Here is a 23431-nt window from a genome sequence, read left to right as displayed (position 1 = left end):
ACTGTGGGCTTTAAAGCTGAAAGGGCCCTTAAGAATCAGCCAGCCTGAGGTTCCTGATTTCAGGAAGACCCCGCCCGTGAACTATTCTGTAGAGAACGATCCTGTGAGACAGCATTCTTTCCCTCCTTCAAAGAAGAGTTCTGGGTCTGAGGAGTTAGCAAAGCTTGAGGTTAACTCAGCTCCACTTTGGTTTCCTCCTCACAGGCTGCTCTGAGCCTTCACATGCCACATGTCAGCCTCCCCAGGGGCCTTTCAGGAGGACAGGCCACGCAGGGCTCCCAGCCGTGCTTACAGACTGGGCCCATCCAGGACTTCCATCTGGCAAATGGATATGGAAAGCGTGGCTCAGGGAGACTGGGGGTTCTCTCTGAGGTGCCCAAGCACGAGTCTAAGAAGTCGGCTCTGCGTTAAGAAGCTCATGGTGCCGTTTCTGCCGAGCGGCCCTTGGACATGCACTCCCAGAGCCTCATGCAGGCACCTCCACCAGGACACAATCAGAGGAGGTGGAGGCCGCTACACAGAAAAGCCAGAAGGAAACATGGGAGGAGACGTGCTGCGGCCCTGAGTCCAGGGTCTCTGCTCCCTGCTCTGCTCTGCATGCCGAGCCATGAACATGCACAGACTTCTGCTTGAGGCACTTCTCGGGTGGCACCTTCCCCATCTCTAAGACATAATCCTCCATTTGTAACAGCTAATCCTCACCATGGTAACGAAAAGCCATGTTACAAATGGGGAATTACCCTAAAATGCGATATAAGAAAGCAGGGTCTCCTCGGGAAGCTTCAAAGGCCAGGTCAACTGGAAGGAAAGGAGGGGACCCTCTCTCCCAGCAAGATGGGAGGAGGATGGGCGAGGGGTGGGGAGGACAAGGGACCAGACAGAGCCGCAGCTTGGGGCTCTTTCTGAGGAAAACACAAACAAAACGGCAGGTCTCAGGAACCCATGGGGGCAGTGGAAAAGGAACTCAGCCAGAGGGCGGACCTACCTGACCCATGACGTCCTCATCATACGACAGTGTCAGGCCCAGGTCAGCGATGTCCCCGTCATAGCGCTAACGTGACAGAGAAGGGGAAAGTGTTGGGGCCGTGGAACACTATGTGCTTAGAGGTTTAACCCTCCCCTGAGGTGCTACTTTGGTGCTGTGAACACCCATGGCTGCTGAACAGCTTGATGCAAAGAAGGTCATTGGTGACTTTGAGGCAGGAGGTTGTGAGGATCAGCCCTGAGTGGGACTGCCCACAGGGGGACGTGGGGGGCCTGCAGCAGCTACAGTGACAGCAAAAAGAGACAGGCCATCTCCTTCTGGGACTTTACAAAGCTGTGAGTTCACACCAGTGCTTGGCTTAGCTCACCCACCATTCCACACTCACCTTGATGGAGGTGAGGTTTTTATAGAACTCGGAGTCCAGAGAAGGCAGTTCATCCACCGAGCTATAGAAGACGCTGTGGTGGTGCCCGAGCAGCTGGCTCAGGAAGAAGGATGCGAATGGCACGTCCACCACAATTCCCTGGGAGAGCAGAGAAGCAGAGCTGTCGGTTGGCCAGGATTCTGATGCAGTGTTTGGATCGGGGTGGCTCAGGGTGCAGACATGGCCCAAGGGTGCCATCGGCATTTCCGGGCCCCTCCTAAGTTTCCAATCTGGAGAGCAGTATCTCCCCATCCTCTACCAAATACAACTGAGTGCCTCCTGGGGACATTACAGCGCAAGTGGTCAGGACACAGGGTTTGGAGCTACAGTGCTCAGAGATTAAATCCTAGCTGGGCTGCTGCCAGGCCAGGGCCCTCAGCTGTCTCACCTGTCCGTGGGGAGCAGCACCAGCCTCTCAGGTAAGAGGATGGAGCGGGCACAGTACCAGGCCCCCAAGCTCTCAGGGCAGCCATGGCATGGGCAGGGGCCCGAGGAGCACAGAGGAGAAGCTCTCCCCGAAAGGCAGGGTTGGGGAGCTTCCAGGAGGAAAAGCCAGCTAAGCGAGGCATAAAGTAGCCAGCCAGGCACTGGTACAAGGCCCCAGGAGTGCTCCAGGGATGGAGGGCACGTAAGCAATGGAAGCTACGTCCAAAGAGGACGTAAGGTCAGGTCAGGCAGGGCCCATAAGCCTCACTGAAGGCTGGATTCTGTCCAGAGGGCTCTGAGCAGAGACGGGACAGAGCTACACTTTTATGCGGGGAATGGGCTGGCGAGAGGAAGACAGGAGACAGACACACAGCCAGACGGCTGTGGCATGCTGCCAGGGGAAAACGCTGACAGACTGTGCCAGGGTAGCGGCAGGAGGGTGGTGAGAGACATGCGGACTGGAGAGGCTGAGAGGGGACAGTCACTCGGACTTGACGACGCCTGTCAGAGGACCGTAAGGGGTAAATGAGTTAATCCATGCCACTCCTCACGGGGGGCCTAGCGGGTCCCATCTTCTCTCGTCAGTGCAATTACTGTCGGAGGTGAGGGAGGGAAAGGACACAGAGGCGAGGCCTGGGAAATGAGATGACATTCAGAAAAGCCAGGAGGCCATGCTTTCCAGGTGGCTCAGGCTCTTCTGAGTGTCATCACAGCAACGTGTTTAAAGGAAAACACATGCCATGCGCTCGGGTGAGTCCTAATGGGATTTTTAACTTTCTCAGTGGCAATCAACTGAGAAATTGTCTCCATTATGCAGATGAGGAAACAGAGGCACAGAGAATGGGTCCAGGACCCAAATCACTGGAGGGCACAAGGAAGACTGGACGGTGTTTGGGCAGGGGCTCAGATGGGCCACCTGATTCCACCATGGCCGGGGACTGAGGCCCGTGCACACAGGCTGTCTGCAGACAGAGAGAGAACAATGGATTATTCGAGAGTGAAAGGAGTTTGGCCCTGAGACCTCCCCCTCAGCTTGGCCCAGCTGCCGGCTCTTTCTGTTTGGAAAGCATCTGGCTTCTCCAGGATCCTGGGGTATGCGAAGAGTGCTGCCCAGGTGGCTCGCTTCCTCCGTACTTGGGCCAGAAGCTCAGCAGAGCCTGAGACCCAGGAAAGGTCCCTGCAGCTCTGGAGCCCGCTGCAAAGGCCACACAGACTAGCTGGGCTCGTGCTGCAGCTTTCCTTCCTCCTGGGAAGCAGGACTCTTCCCAGGAACAGGCGGTGACTTCCCACTCAGGGTGGTCCCACCGCAGCTTTCAATGGACAGGGAGCAGGAACTGTGTGGGCCACGACGTCGCCCTGACCCCAAGAGGCCACAGAGTGGAAACCCAGACTCACTTCCTCTCAGTAAGGTGAGGACGACTGCTCCAATCCACCTGGGGTGAGCAGCTGCTGGGCACCGTGGGAGGCCCTCCTCACTTACCATCAACAGCAACCCAGGAACGTGGTTTTTCTTATCTCCACTTTACTGATGAGAGAACGGGGCTTAAAAACTAAAGGAACTCGAAGGCATATGGTCACACGGCTGACTAGGAATAGCTGGTCCTGACCTGTTGCCATGGCTGGGAAGCACTCACTCAAACAGGACAAGATTTTTTTTTTTTTTTTTTGAGACGGAGTCTCGCTCTGTCGCCTAGGCTGGAGTGCAGTGGCCAGATCTCAGCTCACTGTAAGCTCTGCCTCCCGGGTTTACGCCATTCTCCTGCCTCAGCCTCCCGAGTAGCTGGGACTACAAGCGCCTGACACCTCGCCCGGCTAGTTTTTTGTATTTTTTAGTAGAGATGGGGTTTCACCATGTTAGCCAGGATGGTCTCGATCTCCTGACCTCGTGATCCGCCCGTCTCGGCCTCCCAAAGTGCTGGGATTACAGGCTTGAGCCACTGTGCCCGGTCAGCACAAGATTTTAAAACTATCAAACTCCACAAAATGCTGCCCTCCTACAATGGGGACCCAGCCTCCGTGTGGCCATCTGGCTCTGCACACCACTCCTCACGCCTCAGGAAAGAAGAGGGCTGGCTTAGGACTTGGGCCGGCCTGGGTTCAAATTCCGCCTCTACCTCGGCTTGGGTTCAAATTCTGCCTCTACTACTTAACTAGCAATGAGACTCTGCACAGGTGACTCCTCGAAGCTTCAGGTCTCCCATCTTTAAATAGCCAGGACAGCAGCAGCCCTGTCACAGGGCTGTCGATGGGATGAGATGAGATGGCACAGGCAAAGTGCCCAGCACTGGTGTACAACAAACCTTGGTTCCTGCCCCTGTCCTCACTTGTACCCTAGTGACAGTTTACATGGCCAAGCCTGATCACATATGTGTATATGAAGAAGCCCATGATACCACTAACATTTTATTTTACATTTCTCTGTTTCTTAACGTTCCTACCTCATACACAGCCTTCCCCAGCATCTTCCCCACAAACTCGAAGAGCTGCAGGTAATTCTCGTGGATGTAGGATGTGGGTGAGGGGTACAGCCTCTCATCCCCACTGGTTGTCTGCAAGGCAAAAAGACAGGGAGAGGCAGAGGTCAAGTGCCTTGCAAGGAGCAAGTTCAGCTCTTTGCTTCTTGAATCTGGCTGCTGTCAACCCTGCTGTCCCTCCCCTTAAATACCTTGAACAGATTGAGTGCCGGGTCAAACACTCTCTTGATGATCTCTTCCAAGAACTCCTTAAAAACACCGTCTTGATCAATCCCTGCTTCGTCCACCCCGAGGTCATTGACAAACTTCACACGGATGACTCCCTTCATGGCGTGCTGCGAGAGCTGCCGAAGCTGCTCGTAGCCATCCTGCCAAGAGCAGAATTACAGCCCAATAGGAAGCCCAGAGACTTCTGCACAATTCGGGGTTCCCTCTCCTCTGTGCGAAGCTCTCCCAGCATCATTACCAAATGTGCAAATTATGACATGTGGGTGGCATGACAGGAGCCATTCTCACCCGGTTTTGAATGAGTGCTGATTAAAAGCAGAGATTCATTTGGGGATGTGATGGTATTGCTCCTTGGCAAGGGGAGACTGACCTCAAGGGGACAGAGAAGTGAGATGGGGAAATTAAGACAAAATGAGTCATGACAAGCTCCTGGCCATCAGACAAAGGATGAAAGAAACCGGGACAAGATGCATTTCTCTCTTTCTCAATGCTAAGAGTACCTTTAGCTCATGGTTTTAAAAAAAAAAAAAAAAAAGTAAAAAGAAAAAAAATCAAACCTACAGAACACTGTAAAATGAAAAGAATTACCCATCAACCATCATCTCCTGCTGCCTTCCCAATCATGAAGAGCCTGCAAGTCATGCTGAGGAATTTAGGGGGCATCCTGAGGGTGATGGGAGCCAGAGAACGTTTTAGGCAAAGAGTAACAGGGCTGACTTTCTGTCAGATCTTTCTATTGGCAGCAGAGCGGGTGGATGGCAGGGACCAAGGCAGGGAGCAGAGACCAAGACGTGGGGGTGGTGCTGGGCCTGGACTTCTGGCTGGTGGTCAGCTCTCTTAGGACACAGCCATTCAGCACATCTTCCCTATCCAGACCTCAACATGCACAGCCCCAGAACCACCACTTCAGAGTTCTCCTACTAAATCATCTCTTTAGTTTGTCTCTTGATTCTAATCTGTTGAGGCCTTCCTGGCTTCTGGTTCCATCATGTAATGCATTCCTAGTACTTGGGGTGCTGAGGTTTTATTTCAGAGCAGTGACTATAAAAACAGTGTTGAACAGCGCAGGGCCCAGGGAAGAGTCTGTTGGCCCCACTTGAGAGGCCCCATCACCAGGTGAAACTGACATCTTCAGATGCTGTGACGGAACAAGTGACCAATCAACCCTGCTGTACTGTGAAGGCCACACCACACTTCTCCCTTTCAGCTACAACTGGAACCCTGTCACATGTTGTGCAGAGGTCAGACAGACCATCTCCATAGCATCCACTCAACTGCTGTCTGGTCCTCTCATCACAAAGCAAACGAGCAGTACACCAGTACGGCAAGATCTGTTTTGGGGAACCCTTCCTGCCTTCCTGCCACGCTCACTCAGTGATGCCCAAAGGACTATCCTATGGTGCCCCTGAGTCTTATTCAGGGGTCAGGCTCCACAAAGTTAGTGGGCAAGGGATAAATTACCTCTCAAGACCCCTAAGTCACCTGTGGGAACAGGAATACAGTTTTGTGGAGGCAAACCTGAGAAGGACTTTTTATGTACATAAAGTTTGAGAATCATTAAGTTAGATGACAAAAGGGAGAAACAGGAAGTCACTAGGCAGCTGTAACAGCATTTAAGCCATTCTGCCTAAATTTAAGATAATTATCTTGGGCCAGGCGCATCACGAGGTCAGGAGATCGAGATCATCCTGGCTAACACGGTGAAACCCCGTCTCTACTAAAAAATACAAAAAAACTAGCCGGGCGAGGTGGCGGGCGCCTGTAGTCCCAGCTACTCGGGAGGCTGAGGCAGGAGAATGGTGTAAACCCAGAAGGCGGAGCTTCCAGTGAGCCGAGATCCGGCCACTGCACTCCAATCTCGGCGACAAGGCGAGACTCCGTCTCAAAAAAAAAAAAAAGATAATTATCTTGGCACCGAGATGAGGACGGATGGAGAATTCCAAAAAGTTCCTGTCTGCCTGCAGGAGTTCCTCCATCCTGCTTTAAAATTATGCCTCCCAGCCTTCACACGGATTAGCAGATGCATTTGTGGTTATGTGGATGAAATGGGATGGTACGTGTGAATGCACGTGGCACATGGCCTAGCTCAAGGAGCAGTTACTGGATTCAAATCTCAGTCTTGCTTGACCGGCTCCACATTAGCCTCTTCATTAAAAAGTTTAGAGGGGACCGCCTCTTGTGATACGTTTCCTGCCTTCTGGGAACTGGCGTGGATGTGCGAGGATTATATCCATGCCTCTTGGAAGGTGAATGTGAGTCAGCGTTCCTCTTCTTCACTGCATCTCAACGTGCAGACACAGGAAATACCAAGCTAGAAAAGGGATGCCTGGCTTCCAGGCCCAGCTCTGTCACTTATATCCAAGTGACCTTGACTGTTTGAAGTTCTCTGGCCTCAGTTCTGCCTTTGACAGAGACAGGGGAAAGGACTGGATAAGAGTATGTTTGAGGATCCTTCTGGTTCTGAATGCTAGAGTTCCAGTCCAAATTCACCCTCTGGGAAGGAGAGCCTTCCTACAGGACTTTAATATCTGGAAGCCTAACACGGAAGCACAGCTCTCAATACTAACCATAAAAAAAGAAAACAAAGCCCAGGAGAGCATGAGTCTGAGATCAGCTTACTGCCGCCCCCTTGTGTCCAAATCCAGCAAAGGACCCTGGGCTCTCATATTCTAATAACCAAGCCACCAGATTAGGAGAACTAGGATAACAATGAACAACCCTCTTCCCTTCTCCAATGGAAAGTAAAGAGGAAAAGGAACTTTGCCTAAAGCCTAAGACAGACATCTCTTTTGCCATCCCTGAGGGATGTGTTTTAAAAAGTAGGGCCAGAGTAATTGGGATGTCAAGTGAATTTAAAATAAGCAACAACATTTGTGAAGGGAGTAGGGGGATTCTGCCACTCTCAGGAGATACGGCAATGTACACTACCCCAGACTCTTCCCGTGGGTGGGTGCTGGCCACATCTGGGTGGGCATGATGGGTGGTGGGGCTACGGAGTCCTAAAGACAGGGGAGGTGCATCTGGGTCTGCTGAGGAAAGTGCTGGAAAAGGAGTTTCTACCACACAATTGGGCTCTTTCTGAGTCAAAAGCAGAGATTGCAAATGGGTGGCCCACAGGTTGAATTTGGTGGAAAGATAGGTGTTATCTGACTTTCTAGGTACTTTACAGAGTTCAATTAGTTCACAACATGGAAGATCTGAATTTTGGCCTTCTCTTAAAAACTCAGAGCATTATGGAGCCCACCTCGCCACATGGCGGGTCTGGAGGAGCTGAGTGGCGGTGGCCTCTTCTGGGGAGGCATGTGCTTCCCACTGCTCCCCAACACTGAGGCTGGGTGTCAGTTGCCATTTATCAACTCACTCATGGGGGCTGTTTTTCTCAAGTAGAGGTACACAGACCAAGGGGGCTGTTTCAAGAAGAACAGGAGGGTAAAGCAGAAGTGGAGATTATTTCTACATGTCTAGCATGCAAACAGAATGTTCCTGCAATGAGACCCACTCAGCCAGCTTTACTCCTTCACGTGGCCTGCAGGGCCCAGTGGGCACTTCAATTCCTTATGCCTACCTTTAAGAATGTCAGAAACATCCACTGCTCAGCACATGCTGCCTTTCTAGCAGCTCTCGGCATTGATCACCAGTGGCTGGCGGCACTCAAACAAGCTCTCCAGTAAGGAGTGACACAAGCAAGGTGCGATGCACCGCAGGAGAAAATGAAGACACATCAGGAGGAAGAGCTGCTGCCGGGAGCCATCTGCCGGTTGGGGTGGCTATCTGGCCACATGCTGTCAGGGGAATCCTGTGACTGTCCTATACTGCAGGATAGGCTCATGAGGAACTGCGGCTGGAGTGTGATAAAAAGGTCTAAAGTGCAAACACGGCAAATAAATCAAGCCAAGCCTCTCCAGGGAATGGGGACTGTGGCTCAGTCACCAGTTCTATCGCTGGCAGGATGAGCGTGTATGGGGAGGCTGTGGCATGGACAACACAAACACCGTAGGTAGTTAAGTTTATGACAACCATGTTCCAGCAGATTGGAGTCAGGGTCTTGTGCCAACAAAACCAATGTATTATGACAATTTTCTGACACATGAGGACCGGGTACCTATCTCTAATTTCCATGGAGTCACCCTACAGCGATAGCCCCAGACAATGGGTTTAGCTCAGGTGGGTCACTTCAGTGGTATCTTCTAAGTTTCTGTCTACAAAGAACTTCCAGCTCTGTGATAAATGTATTCCTCTACATAACTCAGTAAATGTAACACCTCCACTCCACTTCTACTACAATCACAGTTGAGAGTCTGGGCAAAGTGCCTGTTGGGACAAATGGATTTTGCACAGACCTGAGAGTGTTAGTGTAGCCGCTGGGGCTGGCAGCTCCGGTCCTCATTTCAAAGGGACAGGAAGAGGTGGAAGTTCTAGCCCAGTGACTCTCATGGGGTAAAGGAAGACCCTGCTGGGTCTCCAGCATTGAGGACATGTTTAATCAAGCAGCTGTTCAGAGCAGTCAACAGGACAAATGACCCCTTCCTGCTCCCAGAGCCTTGATTTCAGATCAAGGAGTAACAGGAACAGTTAAAAAGCCAGAGATCGTCCACTAAAGAGCTTCCATGTTGCAGGGCCCACTTCCTTGTGGTAGGATTCCATAGGCTTCACACTCACCTCCAGCATCCTGGACCGACGGATGGTGATGTGAGTGACATGCGGGGAGGCAGAGCTGGTTTCCACCAGCCCCAGTTTCTCCTTCTCCTTGGTAACCATGGTTCGAAACAGGAGAACTCTCTAAAATGAACAGAGGTGGGACCAGAAAACAGGGTCAGCAACTGATGATTCCATAAAAACACCCTGCAAAAATGACTGAAACTGAAGTTAGATGAGATGCAAGCAGAATGGGATGCCTTAACATGTGCTACCGGTTAGAGTGTCCTGTGAGAACAGAAGCATTCCCTGGAACAGTTGTGGGAATTAGAAATATAGCTGAATACACGTCAAGCAAAAAACGTTCCGGAAAGAGTGGTCTGCCTGCAGCTAGGGTCCCGCTAGGAATGGTCTACGAGAAAATCCTCCTCAAGGCTGGGTGTGGTGGCTCATGCCTGTAATCCCAGCACTTTGGGAGGCCAGGGTGGGCGGATTACCTGAGGTCAGGAGTTCAAGACCACCCTGGCCAACATGGTGAAACCCTGTCTCTACTAAATACAAAATACGAAAATTAGCCAGGCATGGTGGTGTGCGCCTGTAGTCCCAGTTACTTGGGGGGTTGAGGCAGGAGAATCGCTTGAACCTGAGAGGCAGAGGTTGCAGAGGGCCAAGATCGTGCCACTGCACTCCAGCCTGGGGGACACAGTGAGACTCTGTCTCCAAAAACAAAAAAAGAAAAAGAAAAAGAAAAAGAAAAAAGAAAATCTTCCTCATTCAGTCAATAATCCACTATAAAAACTTGATGCCAGAACAAGTTACAGAGACTTCTTTATCTAGCTGTGCCTGCTTTAAGGGAAATCAATATTATGAATCCTAAGAACAAAAACAATTCAAAGATAATTTTTCCTATAGTCAGAGAATTTAAAAATGACCCTACAGTATAAAGCTCCCTGACCTTTCAATCTGCCTCCTATGTGCCTTCAAGCCCACCACAGTCCCACAAGTAATATTTCTCAATTACTACTTGAAAAGAACCCTCTCTCCTTATTTGTAAGATTCTGCTAAACCTCTTTAGAAGAGCATGACTCTTTGCCCCATCCTGGGCTTGAGAATCAGCACCCTAATACCATTTAAATAAAGTCAGCTGAATGAATACATAAATCCAACCACAGCTGTTTTTCTAAAAATGGGAATCTTGGCCGGGTGCGATGGCTCACGCCTGTAATCCCAGCACTTTGGGAGGCTGAGGCGGGCGGGTCACCTGATGTCGGGAGTTGGAGACCAGCCTGACCAACAGGGAGAAACCCCCAACTCTACTAAAAATACAAAATTAGCCAGGCGTGGAGGTGCATGCCTGTAATCCTAGCTACTCGGGAGGCTGAGGCAGGAGAATGGTGTGAACCCGGGAGGCAGAGATTGCAGTGAGCCAAGATCGTGCTGCTGCACTCCAGCCTGGGTGATAGAGCGAGAATCCATCTCAGAAAAACCACAAAAAACAAACAAACAAAAAAAAGGGTATCTCCCCCAAACTCATGAGCTTTATTAAACATAAGAATAGTAGCAGCCAGGCGTGGTGGCTCACACCTGCGATCCCAGCACTTTGGGAGGCTGAGGCGGGTGGATCATCTGAGGTCAGGAGTTCGAGACCAGCCTGACCAACAGGGAGAAATCCCAACTCTACTAAAAATACAAAATTAGCTGGGCGTGGTGGTGCATGCCTGTAACCCCAGCTACCCAGGAGGCTGAGGAAGGAGAATGGAGTGAACCCGGGAGGCGGAGCTTGCAGTGAGCCGAGATTGCACCACTGCACTCCAGCCTGGGCAATAGAGCGAGACTCCGTCTCAGAACAAAAAAAAACCAACAAAACAAAACGAAACAAAAATGGGAATCTCCCCCAAAGTCAAGAGATTTATTAAATACAAATAAGAACAGTAACAGCTGGGGGTGGTGGCTCATGCCTGTAATCCTAGCACTTTGGGAGGCTGAGGTGGGGGAATCACCTGAGGTCGGGAGTTCGAGACCAGCCTGACCAACAGGGAGAAACCCCCAACTCTACTAAAAATACAAAATTAGCCGGGCATTTTAGCGCATGCTGTAATCCCAGCTACTTGGGAGGCTGAGAGGCAGGAGAATTGCCTGAACCCGGGAGGCGGAGGTTGTGGTGAGCCGAGATCGTGCCACTGCACTCCAGCCTGGGTGACAGAGTGAGACTCTGTCTTTAAAAAAAAAAAAAAAAAGAAGAAGAAGAAGAAAGGGGATGGTACTGAGTGGAAGAACTACTGTTCAGTGAAGCATCTCGCTGAAGCTGGTTGACAGGTCCAGACATGACAGGACTGACGTGCTCTGAGTAGAACCAAAAGCCCTGAGAGGTTCCAGGGCCATGCAGAAGAGAGGGGACAGACTGGGGACACAGGGAGGGAGGCTGGTGATAGGAATGAAGGGTGCCACTATCTCTCCTCTCTATGGCAGGGAACAGTAGGACTTTTGAGAACAGGTGTTTTAGTCATGTGGAGTCGTGTAGTTTGTGACACAAGTACTTCCTATGACCCCAAATCTTTGGCATGGCCACCTAAAGGGGTGCTGTTTGGTGATACACAGGCGGAAGGCGAGTTACATCTGGGTCAATCCAGAATGGGGTGGAGACAGTAGAAGACACAGAAACAGAACTAAAGAGACAGAAGTGACCACAGAAAGCCTGGATAGGGCTCTGGATTTCTATGGGGCATGGAAGAAGGTCTGAGGCAAGCTTACCCAGGCTGCAAGCGCTCGGCAACCTCAGCGACTGCAGTGGACAGCTGGGTACGGCTCATTCTCCCCATTCTACACATGAAGAAGACCTTATTCATCCAAGGCTACACAGTTGGTGGGCAGGGGGCTGGAATGAAATCCAAAGCCCACACACAGCCCCCCATACTACACAGTCCCTGCCCACCCCACACCGCTTAGGCCTTCTGGGTAAAAGCAAAAGGCAGAGAGGCCTTAAGGCCCAGCCAGGGGATGAGTCACACATAAATAGGTAAAAGCAATGTTAAGAGGGTGCAGAAAATGAAGTGCTGTACATGTGAGCCAGGCAGAGCTGAGGCTTTAACAAATGTTAAGGAAAACAAGAAAGGCATTATAGTGAAATCAAGAATGAGGGGGAGGGTCAATATTTAGGGCAGATGGTATAACGGTAACAGAGCAGAGAGAGCCTGTTACCCTCCTGTGTGCTCCAGCAAGAATATTTCAATGGCAGAGGGCAGGACACATGCCATTAGGGGGAGCCTGAAGCTTGAGATGGGCGGAGCAGCAACAGGACAGCCTGGCTACTCTGAACACACCAAACGTTAGATACTCCCCTAGGACCTGCAATCACGGAGCAGGAAGGGGCAGGAGATGAGGAGGGCCCCATTTTCCCAAGGGAGGAATTTTATGAACTAAGGACAAACAACCTTGATGACATATTTAAGCAAAATTCCCAAAAGAAAAAAAAAGTGAGGATTACCATATACCCTGGACGTAAAAGTCATTCCAATTTATCTCAGTGGTTCCCAAACTTTCTTATTCACAGCACCTCTATCATTGCAGCAACTTTTTTCATGGTACTCCTAGGCCAAAAGAAATCCCTAGCAGTCCCGTTTACTAGGTAATTAGTTTTATGTCCTAATTTATGTCCAAATATTTATGTCCTAAGACCTCAGTTACTGTATTTTACAAATGCACCTGCTTTGAAATATAAAATACTTTTATTTCGTTCTTACAAGCCAGCTTTGCAATCATCATTAAAAAGAATGTAGTGCAATCTCATGCTGAAACCACGAACTACTCTGAACTAGCAGTTCATGTGGTGTCTCACTGTGTTCCCCTCAGAAATCTAAAATATCGTGCAGCACCTCCACTGGCCACAGCACATGTGAACCACAGAGAAACAGAGCGGAGGGTCTAGACTATGTGTTATGGAAATGCTACGGTCAGAGGCTGATTTCATAGACACTCAGATCCAGGATGAGGGGCTGCATTTTAAACCAGACACCACCAAACCAGATAAGGCCCAGGAGATGAAGGTTGGAGTCTATTTCAAACAAAGACGAGATGGAGAGGCTGATACTACACTTGGAAAACACAAGCCCCAGAGGCAAATAGGAGCTGCCAACAGATCACAGAAGATAAGAGAAGCCACTTTTAGGGGTTGTTCAAGGACCAAAGGGTAGAAGTTACCGAGAAGCACAGTTCATGATGAGGAAGAATGTTCTATCTTTTGGAAAGGTAAAGCCACAGAACGGCCTGCTTTGCAAAACTGTGCATTTCCTACTGGAAGCAAGGTCAGGGACATCAGAGCAGGTGCTCCCGCAAGGAGGGCACATTTGATTAAGTAATCGCCATAAGGCCCTTCACTTCTGAGAGTTTGCCAAGTGCAGTAAGAATTTAAACAGCCACATTGTTTGCACATCATTGCTTGAGGGGAAAGAATAGCAACCATAAGTATTAAAGTCAAGGACAGAACAGTATCAAGACAGCAGTGAGGATGAAATACCTCTGAAAAATGAGATCTAATTTACAAAAATGTGATTTATGCTCTTTTCTAAAAATATGTCTACTTCATTAAAAGAAAAATAAAATAGAACAGGAGAAAAATAAAGGACACAACCTAGACTCCTAGAAGCCTCTTCTGAGAGGAGCAGAGTGTTGTCACAGCATCAGACATTTCCAGAGCACCTGCCACTCATCAGGGACGTGAGCCATGCTTGCCACCCTCATTTCCTGGATGCTCTTGCCACATCCCAACCCTCCCCAAGTCTCTCTCATCCCCCGGGTGTGCGGCACTCTCCTGGTTTCCCTCCTTCCCTCCTTGTGTTGGCCCTCTGTGGGATGGGTCCTGCAGGGCTCTGCCTCAGTGCCCTGGACTTCTCACTCCATCTGACTTCCCGACCACCTCGCCCAGACTATGGTGGGAGTCAGGAGATTTGGGTGCTGTCTGACTCCCTGACCACCTCACCCAGTCCATGGGGGGGCAGTCAGAACATTTGGGTGCTCTCCCTACACAGGCTCCTCACTCCTGAATGTCAGACCCCCTGTCCAGTGGCTTCCAGGAGCTGCAGACATCTCACATCCTACCTGCTCAATGTTGAACTCACCACCATGTTCCAGTCCTGCTTTTACCTGTGCTTCCACCTCAGGAAAACACTCCCCAAGCACCCAAGCCAGACACCTGAGCATCACCTGAATTCTTCCTTTCCTCCTCCTCGGGATGTGAACATTCTCTGAGGCCTCCTTAAAAATAGCTTGACTTGGTCATCTTTTGACTCCCAGGGCCCACCCTAGTGCAGGCCAGCTTGCTTTAACACCCCAGCCTCTAGCCAGCCCTCCACGCTGCAGCCAGGATGACCTTCCTGAAGTATGGCTCTGACCAGGTGCCTCCTAAGCTTCCAGCCCTCTGGTGGCTTTGCATAAAGCCCCTGATCCCAGCCTCAGTTTCTAAGGTCCTCTTGCTCGAGCTCCTACTACCCTCCTCGGCTTCCTCTCTTGACCCCATCCTTTCTATTCTCTCCAGCCACACTGCACATTTGGCTCTCCAACAGCACCTCATCCTCTCTCACTCAGCCTTTCAACCCACTCAGTCTTTCAACACTGTCCATTTTTGCCTGTGGGACCCTTTCCTGACCCCTTCCCCTCCCTCCAGCTGGTCAGATCCCGCACCTGGGCTGCCACTCCACCAGAATCGCCAGTTCACTCTGTCTTCTCCAGCCATGTACCCCAGCACTTGGTGTAACCCCACCACAGAGTAATGGCAACCACTGTTTCCTTGTGCTGAATGAATGATTCTACTTAGTCACCTCCAATGGCTGTAGCAAGGATGGAAAGGCAGGAACCACGTGAGGGAACAGAAAGACACATCGGGGCCCAGCTCTGAGTGCAACTCACGTTTTTGTGAGGAATGACATGTGGGATGTACTGCAGGATCAACTGTGCCCGTTTTCTGTCCCTGTCGAGTTCTTGGAAGAGCACGCTAGGTTTGAGATCCCTTGAGAAGAAAGACATGGGTTTGGGAGAATTAAAAGAAGGAAATCATCCTCTAGTGCGAGGCTGGGAAGCGACACCATGTGGGCCACATGCAGCCTGCTGCCTGTTTCAAGAGTCTGATGGGAACAGGACCACACTCACTCATACATGTAGAGCCTATGGCAGCTTTTGTGCTGCAAGAGCAGAGTTGAGTAGCTACAACAGAGACTGTCTGGTCCACAAAGCCTAAAGGCATCTGGCCCTTTACAGAAAAAGTTCGCCAGTCCCTGCTGTAGTGCCACAGCTTCGGCAGTTGCCATAAAGCTTGAGCTCCTTGATAAAAATGTGGATATGCACCTATGTTCAGTTGTGATAGGAAGATTTCCCCCACCCCATTACCCTCCAAAAAACCTAAAAGCAGTTTTTACCCTAGTAATTCTGCTAATAAAAACTGCCTTTTAACTCTCATGCTCCGTTGCTCAGCTCAGCTAAAAGACCTCTTCCTAGTTTGGATGAGAAATGTATGCTAAATATAATCTGGCTCTGTCGCCATTCATTAACTCTAATCATATTTGGTGTAAACATCTCTCAACAGAAGTATCCTGACAGGTGCTTCATAGGGACAGCAGCTCTCTTTACACAAATGAACAGACAAAATGAAGCAGAGGGAAAAAGTCCTCTCTGCCCTAGAACAAGAGTGCTGAGTGCTCGGGCAGTGTGCCGGAGCAGGCTGGCTTCCATGGAGCCCTCCTCACCCCTGGAGCTCACTTTCGCAGCCAGTGGTCCTCGGGGGCGAAGCGCCGCCGGCAGTCCCGCTCGTACAGCACCATCAGCCACCCGTGGACAGACTGGAACAGCTCCAAGGTCTCGCCCTTGGCGTTCTCTGTGGGACAAACAAACAGGAAAGTCAGAGGAGGAGTCAGAGCCAGAGAGCAGGGGGAGGACAGCTCTTGTCTTCTGCAGTTGTCATCAAGTCCTTGATCTCCCTCGCTCTGAATTATATGTGGACCCGAAGGAATTATAAGGCACCCTGGGTACGTGCTAAGTGTCTGCAGGGCCTGAGTGCCTCTCAGACAAAATCACTCATGCTGCCTCCCACAAGTGTGTCATCCGAAAGGCCTTTTCAATATAAGGAGCTTTGTCCTGAACAATTGGAGACACTTTGGGAGGTGGACTCTCATCTCAAGTGTGCACTGGCACATGTTTTACCTTCATGGAAATCAAATGGAAGAATCAACAGGAGATTCAGGGCAAAATTAATCATCATTAATAATCCTCGACACATACATGCAAATCCTGAAGGGAGCCTGGGAGAGCAAGACTTCTATAACCACACCACTATCTTAAGAGGTCACAGATAGTGAAGAAAGAAAATTTCCAATTATGGGAATATATGTGCACCTTCTATTAACTTGGATAGACAATAAAGCTAAGAATCAGTTGATGCTATAGACTCTTTGGCCTCCCTGGGTGCAGCATCAACCAAACAACAGCAGACACCTTTTATCTTACCTACGATTCCATCCCAGATCATCTTAAACACAAAGGAATTCAGAAAAGAGGAGATGGTGACCAGCTCTTCCAGTTTGAATGAAATCTGCTCTTCATAAACTTCAATGTCATCAAGGATTCTAAATCAGAGAGAAAATTACCCAGAATTCCACACTGAAAAAAGGCGAAGAGAAAAAAGTCTGTACTGCTTAATAAACAAAATAAACAAGGTTGAGAAATAAGCTTTATCTTGTAGAGATACTTACTGTAAAATCTACAGATAAAACGATATGATGTCATCGGGGGAAAGGGGAGGGAGAGCCTTAGGACAAATACCTAATGCATGTGGAGCTTTAAACCTAGATGATGGGGTGATAGGTGCAGCAAACCACCACAGCACACGTCTACCTATGTAACAAACCTGACTTTCAGCACATGTATCCCAGAACTTAAAGTAAAATAAAATAAAAATAAAATGAAAAACAAAATGATATGATGTCTAGGATTTGCTTCAAAATAATGTGGGAGAGAAGAGCAGGTGGGCATTTGGATGAAGCAAAACTGGCTGTGAGTTGGTACTGCTGAAGCTGATAATGGGCACAGGAGAGTTCATTATATCATCCTTTCTACTTTCTATTAATTTGAAATCGACCATAGTAAAAAGCTGAAAAATACAATTAAGAAAAAATCTGTACTCTATATTTTTCTTATTCATAAGAATCTGACTGTGACACTTTCTTAATTCACACCTCAATTCACGCCTTCCTCATTCACGTCTGCATATCAAGGAACGATGACCGAGAGTTGATGTTTACCGAGGAAAGCTGTAGAATCTTATTCAATATCTAAGACACATACTAGTGATACTTAGTAGGTATTTAGTAAGCATTTGTGAGTAAATGAATGTTTGAAAGAACATATGAATACGAGCCGTTTAAGACACAGCTTTATCTGAACATTTCCTAACACTGCTCCATACACTAGAATAAGATTTACTCTTGGCTTACCCCTTACCCAGTGATTAAGGATGTCTTCACCAGCAGCTAGACCCCTGCTCTTGCCTCCAACTGCTCAGTGAGTTCCTCCATGATCCTCACCTAATCTGCCACCTACATGTCCCTGATCCTTTCCCGCTAATGTCTTCCAGCCTGAACATAACTGCCTGAGGTCCATTCTATCTTATCATTCTTCACCAACCTTTTGGGAAAAGGTGGAATGAAAAGAATACCAAACACACAAGGAGACGCATAAACTCAAAAACCAAAGGAACTAAATGGGACTAATGTTTGTTAATTTCCCACTCTGTGCCAGGCACTGCACTAAGTATTTGATGCTCTTTTTTTTCACTTACCCTCTATTGAACTGGTAATATTCTCTCCATTCTAATAAGGAAATGGAGACTCAAAGAGGTTAAGAAACTTGTTCAGGGTTGGCTTGATAATAATAAGAGCCAACAAGTATTGAATTCATCCTATGTGCAAGGGACTGTGAAAAGCACTTTCCAATAATTATCTCTTTTAATCCCTACCATGTGCCTAAAAGGTACGTGCTATTGTTATTCCCATTTACAGATGAGTCAACTGAGTCTCAGAGAGGTTGCATCCTTGATCCCTTGCCCAGGGTGTCCTAAGATCTGCTCAGCAAGGATCTGCACCCTGGCTCTTTGACTTTGGAATTTTTCAGGAATCTAGCTAGCACAGTGAATAAACGGCTGAGCAATGATCTAAACCCATCTCCAGGAGACCCCAAGCCACAGTCAGTAGTACTGATCAGCTTCCTTGAAAGGATGGGAACTTTTAACTCTCAGGGACCCACCCTAACAACTGCTGAACTTTTACCGCAAGCTGCTCACTTGGTAAATGGCCAGTTCTTACAATGCCCTGCCACACAGGTCCAAATGTTTGCAGTAATCACACTAGCAATGACTTCCTTACTGACACTGTATTTCGGTCTCTCCACATTCTAGGAAAGGAATTCAGTCCCACAGCAGTCAACCTACGTGATGAGGTGCCGCGAACAGTCACAGAACAGCATCAGCATGGCCAAGAGTTGCTTGGACTCTTCAGTGTCATTGTTCAGGCATTCCAAGAAGAGCTTTAACCCTCCATGGGGCCCGAGCTCACAGATAAATGCCCACAGTTTGGGCAGCAGGTCATCAAGGTAAGTGAGACCTGGAAAAAAGACAGAGAAACCTAAGCTTCAGGTGGAGACTCCACCTGGTCTGTTATTTCTCCTATCCAGTGGGAAAACAAAACACTTAAACCTATTCATGAACATTTAGTGCACATGAGAAGAAGGTGGGATTATGGAGAAAAGCATTATCACCACAAGAGTAACAATGATAAGAGCCAGTAGCTAGTGGCTGCTGACTACGTACCAGGCACCATTCTAAGCACTCTGTATGTATTGTTTGCTTTCCACTTTCTGAGGCCCAGCGTTATCCCCATCTTATACAGGAGGAAACTGAAGCACAGAGAGGTTAAATAATTAGCCCCAAATCACACAGCTTATATGTCAGAGCCAAGAATAGAACTCAGGTCTGACTTAGCATTATGCTTTAAATCAGAGATCAGCAATTTGTTTCAGGAAACAGCCAAAGAGTAAATATTTTTAGGCACTGTGGGCCAGAAGGTCTCTGCTGTTAAATTAAATCTAGCCAAGTTTGAGCAAAAAACAATTCGTCCATCAGGCAGCCCTTAGAACCAGAAGAGGTTCAGACAGCTCCAGTCTGCATTCTGGGCAGGCAACATTTAGGGGCAAAACTGAAGTGAGGTACAGAGACAGCTTGACTGGTTACACCTCAGCTTTGCCTTATTTGAACGTGGTCTGATCAGATGGTCACCTGTGATTGACTGAAGCTAGGCTGCTGTGATTGGCAGCTATTTGTTACAAATATACTGAATACTCCTAAATTAGACTTCTAGTCAGTTTACATACTAAGTTAGGCTACAGTTCCTTACCTAAGGACTCCAAATATGGAGGCATCCTCAGGCTAAATTTAGTCTAACACTGTTAAAACTACTCAGTGCTACCAACTACAGCACAAAAGCGGCCACAGACAACGTGTAAAGAAACAGATTTGGCAGCCCGGTGCGATGGCTCACGCCTGTAATCCCAGCACTTTGGGAGGCCAAGGTGGGTGGATCACCTGAGGTCAGGAGTTTAGGACCAACCTGGCCAACATGGTGAAACCCTGTCTCTCCTAAAAAATACAAAAATCAGCCAGGCATGGTGGCTGGAGTTCTGTATAAAGGACTCACGTAGCGTAGACTAGAATACTCATAGCATCACACACTGATTCAACAAGGGCTGCATATCAAGCCATTTAGACAGAGATGGAGACAGTGGGCCTGGCAGAGCAATGGCAGACAGACCAGCAGGGGCGCCGGTGCTGTCAGATGCGTGTGAGGAGCACAGACACTTCCTAAGTTGTCAGCAGAAAAACAACAGTATTTTAAAAACAAGTGTTATTTTCTATAATCTTAGTTGCCAAATAGACTGAATATCAAACATACACTTTAGTTTATCTTCATCCTTAAAGTGTATATTTTCAAGTTGACTAAAAAACCTATATTTGGATTCTCTCACTTGGGAAAATGAGCTTCAATGTGAGCTCATTTAAAAAGCTGGACACAAACCATAACCCCAAACTCCTCTCACTCAAGATGCTGCCCAAACCCTCAGGTGCTGGGGTGCCCCAGGTATGGTCTTGCCCCTTCTCTGCTCATCTTTGGGAAACCTGCCCTAAGCTGAAAGCCCATGGCTTTACACTCCATCTCTCAGCTGATGCTCCCAGAGTGTCACCTCTGCCAGCATGCCTGGTAGGCCCCTTTCCCTCATCACAGCCACAACACAACAGACTCCCCACAGGCCCTGCCCCCTGGTCTTCCCCAGCTCAGCAAATGGTGCTACCATCCACACAGGTGGTTGGGCCAACAACCTGGTATCTTCTTTAAATCCCTTGGTCCTCACGCTCCCAAATCCAAGCTACCAGTAAGACCCCTATCTTCTACCTCTAAAACAAATCTAAATCCTCCTGTCTTAATCTCCATTGCTACTACACTAGGCCAGTGGCTTTCAACCAGGAATGGTTTTGCCTCCCAGGAGGCATCTGGCTGAATGCCAAATATTTGGCTATATATTTGGCTGTCACAGCTGGTTGAGAAGGTGCTACTGGCATCTATGAGTAGGGACCAGGGCTGCTAAACATCCCAAAACACACAAGACAGCCCCTCACGACAAAGAATGGGCCAGCCCAAGATGTCCATAATGCTGAGGCTGAGAAATCCTGCTGCAGCCCAAGCCAACATCGTCTCTCAGCATTTTCATTTTCACAGTGCCCATTGTTATATGAGACCTACTTTTTACTTGCTTATTTTTGGTCTCCCCACTACTTGAATACAATCCCCTTGAGAACAAAGAAATTGGCTGTCTCGTTCACCTCTGTATCCTCAGTGCCTGGCACACAGGGGCGCTCAATAAATATTTGAAGAATGGATAAGTGTGAAAGAGAAGCAGTGATTTATGATGCTAAAAAATGTAAAATGCAGCAGAGAAGTTCTTAATCCTTCATGTAGCAAAAGGCTTTCACGGTTTACAAAGGCCTTTTGTACTTGTAAGACCAATTCATAACAATTGTGCTGCAACCTAAAAGCCCGTGTTGCCCAGTTCTGTGCTCAGAGGGGGCTCTCCTCCATGTTAAGCTAAAAAGGCAAATGTTGGGCATATCCATGTGATAAGATACTATGCAGCCAATAAAGATAAGGTTTTCGAAGAATTTGTGACATGGTAAAATGATTACCAGAAAGGAAAGGGTATCGCCATATATTTCAATTTAAATGTATTTATTTTATATATGCAGTACACTCAGGCACAGCTGATCGTTTTTGGATTATGGAATTAAAAGTAGTTTTGGGTTTTTTTTTTGCAACCCTATCTTTTTTGTTTTTTTACTCAGAAAACATAAAAACTTTTTAAAAGTAAATTGTACTTTATAATTAAAATAAGAGTCACAAAACAGGAATGAGATGGAAGTGCTTATGACTGAGGTTACGTGAGCAATTTAACTGAGGTGGATCAATTTCTAAGAGGAACAGCTCAAAAAACACCCTCCTTCAGAATCTATTTTCTGAGTCAAAAAAGCCAGAAAAAAACATCAACTTTTGCTAAGACGAACTGCCAAACGTGAGAGGTGTAGAAGATGCCTTGGGGACTGCGAACCTGTGAGTATCTGCAGTCGGATCTGTGTGAGAGTTGTCAGCGAGGTCTGGTAGAGGACACAGATGTTGCAAACCTTTTGGACTTCTGCAGAGTCCACCCGTTTACCCCCGACAGGCCTGAGAATATTCCGGACTGATGCCGACTTTTGAAAAGCACGTTTTAGGAGACCTGGCATGGAGAAAAGAAGACATGTGAGCAGCAGCTCAGCCAGCTGCCAAATCCCACCCTGGAAAAGGAAGAGCATTTCAGTAAAGCTCTAAATGCACAGCCAGGCCAGACAGTGGGGCAACTCACTCAATTTAAGGCATTTCTTTGGGATAAATTAGAAAAACATTAACAACAGGCTTTTAGGTACAATCCAAAGATCTCTTCTGAATATCCAAAAATTTCTCAGAATAAGCTAGGCATATTCAGATCTTACATAGGATTCTTACACTGGAAATTACCAAATTTCAAAACCCACAATGGTAAAAATTCAGAGGACTATATGAGGGGAAGAGCAGCAAAGGCAGGGGCCCTGGCTACATCTCTATTTTCTGTGCCTTGAGAGGGAAGTAAGGCATGACCACCTCTAGTTCTGACACCTGGTTTTGAATGATATTCTACTTTTGTTTTCAATCTTCCCATTGATATCCTGCTGGAGTTACATTTGCTGAGTCCATGCTTACTGCTAGCTACGAGACAGAGTTTTGCAACACACTGAGTAGCAGAAGCACAGACATCCTGAACCTGAAAACCCACCACAGGCAGGTAACTCTGTCAAATTATGCGTTAGTGGCCTTTCCATAACTTTTTATAAGAGTGTGCGACAAGAACCTTCCCATGGAACCCATTACTGACCCTGCGACAGGAAAGCCACTGAAGTGCTAGCCTCGCCTGTGGTTCACTGAGTGGCTCCTTTATAAGGAGTCCCACATGAGAGATTTATTTTCTTAAGAACTCAGAAAAGCTCTACTTCTAAGAAATTAGAAGAACGCATCCACAGATCCCTTTTCATGTTGGTTTCTGAAACATTTCATGTTCGTTCACCGCCAAACTGAAGTTCACAGGTAGCCACAGTGGTCCTAATGGAACATATGTATGTGGATATGCTTTTATGACCCAATCTTGATTGTGTTCACTTATTTCTATTTCCCCAATCCTTGTTTTCTATTCCTATGGATTTTTTGTTTTGCTATATATGAACTTAGCGACTTAACAAGCCTCAAAATTGTTGTGGAACAAGCTAGAGGCCAGGTGTGGTGGCTGATGTATGTCATCCCAGCACTTCGGGAGGCTGAGGTGGGCAGATTGCTTGAGGTCAGAAATTGGAAACAAACCTGGGCAACAAGGTAAGGCCCCCATCTCTACAAAAGAAAAAAAAAAAAAAATTAGCCAGGCATGGCAGTACACGCCTATAGTCCCAGCTATTATACTTGGGAGGCTGATGTGGGAGGATCACCTGAGCCTAGGAGTTAGATGCTGTAGTGAGCTATGATTGTGCCACCGCACTGCAGGCTGGGTGATACAGTGAGACTCTGTCTCTAACAACAAGAACAACAACAACAAAAACAAAGTTAGAGCATCCCA

The 23431-nt window shown here is 48.1% G+C and overlaps 1 protein-coding gene across 5 annotated transcripts in view; it reads right to left on the bottom strand.

Annotated features, from left to right (window-relative positions):
- The window catches only part of UBE3B (ubiquitin protein ligase E3B), a 58385-nt gene that overhangs the window by 11133 nt on the left and 23821 nt on the right, over nt 1–23431 (bottom strand). For 4 of the 5 annotated variants that reach the window (XM_008004622.3, XM_008004625.3, XM_008004626.3 and 1 more), the window contains 10 exons: nt 21863–22030; nt 18642–18813; nt 16664–16782; nt 15920–16034; nt 15074–15173; nt 9197–9316; nt 4501–4677; nt 4274–4384; nt 1371–1508; nt 986–1051 (listed from right to left, as the gene is read on the bottom strand). In XM_008004622.3, coding sequence (XP_008002813.2) covers nt 986–1051; nt 1371–1508; nt 4274–4384; nt 4501–4677; nt 9197–9316; nt 15074–15173; nt 15920–16034; nt 16664–16782; nt 18642–18813; nt 21863–22030 — 1286 coding nt within the window. Of the gene's footprint in view, nt 1–985; nt 1052–1370; nt 1509–4273; nt 4385–4500; nt 4678–9196; nt 9317–15073; nt 15174–15919; nt 16035–16663; nt 16783–18641; nt 18814–21862; nt 22031–23431 lie in introns of those variants that run through there. The other variant, XM_037996563.2, reaches the window with a different exon arrangement.

This window comes from Chlorocebus sabaeus, chromosome 11, assembly GCF_047675955.1.
Source record: "Chlorocebus sabaeus isolate Y175 chromosome 11, mChlSab1.0.hap1, whole genome shotgun sequence".
Taxonomy (NCBI): Eukaryota; Metazoa; Chordata; class Mammalia; order Primates; family Cercopithecidae; genus Chlorocebus; species Chlorocebus sabaeus.
Note: the sequence above shows the minus strand (reverse complement) of the source record. Positions and strands in the feature narration are given on the sequence as shown.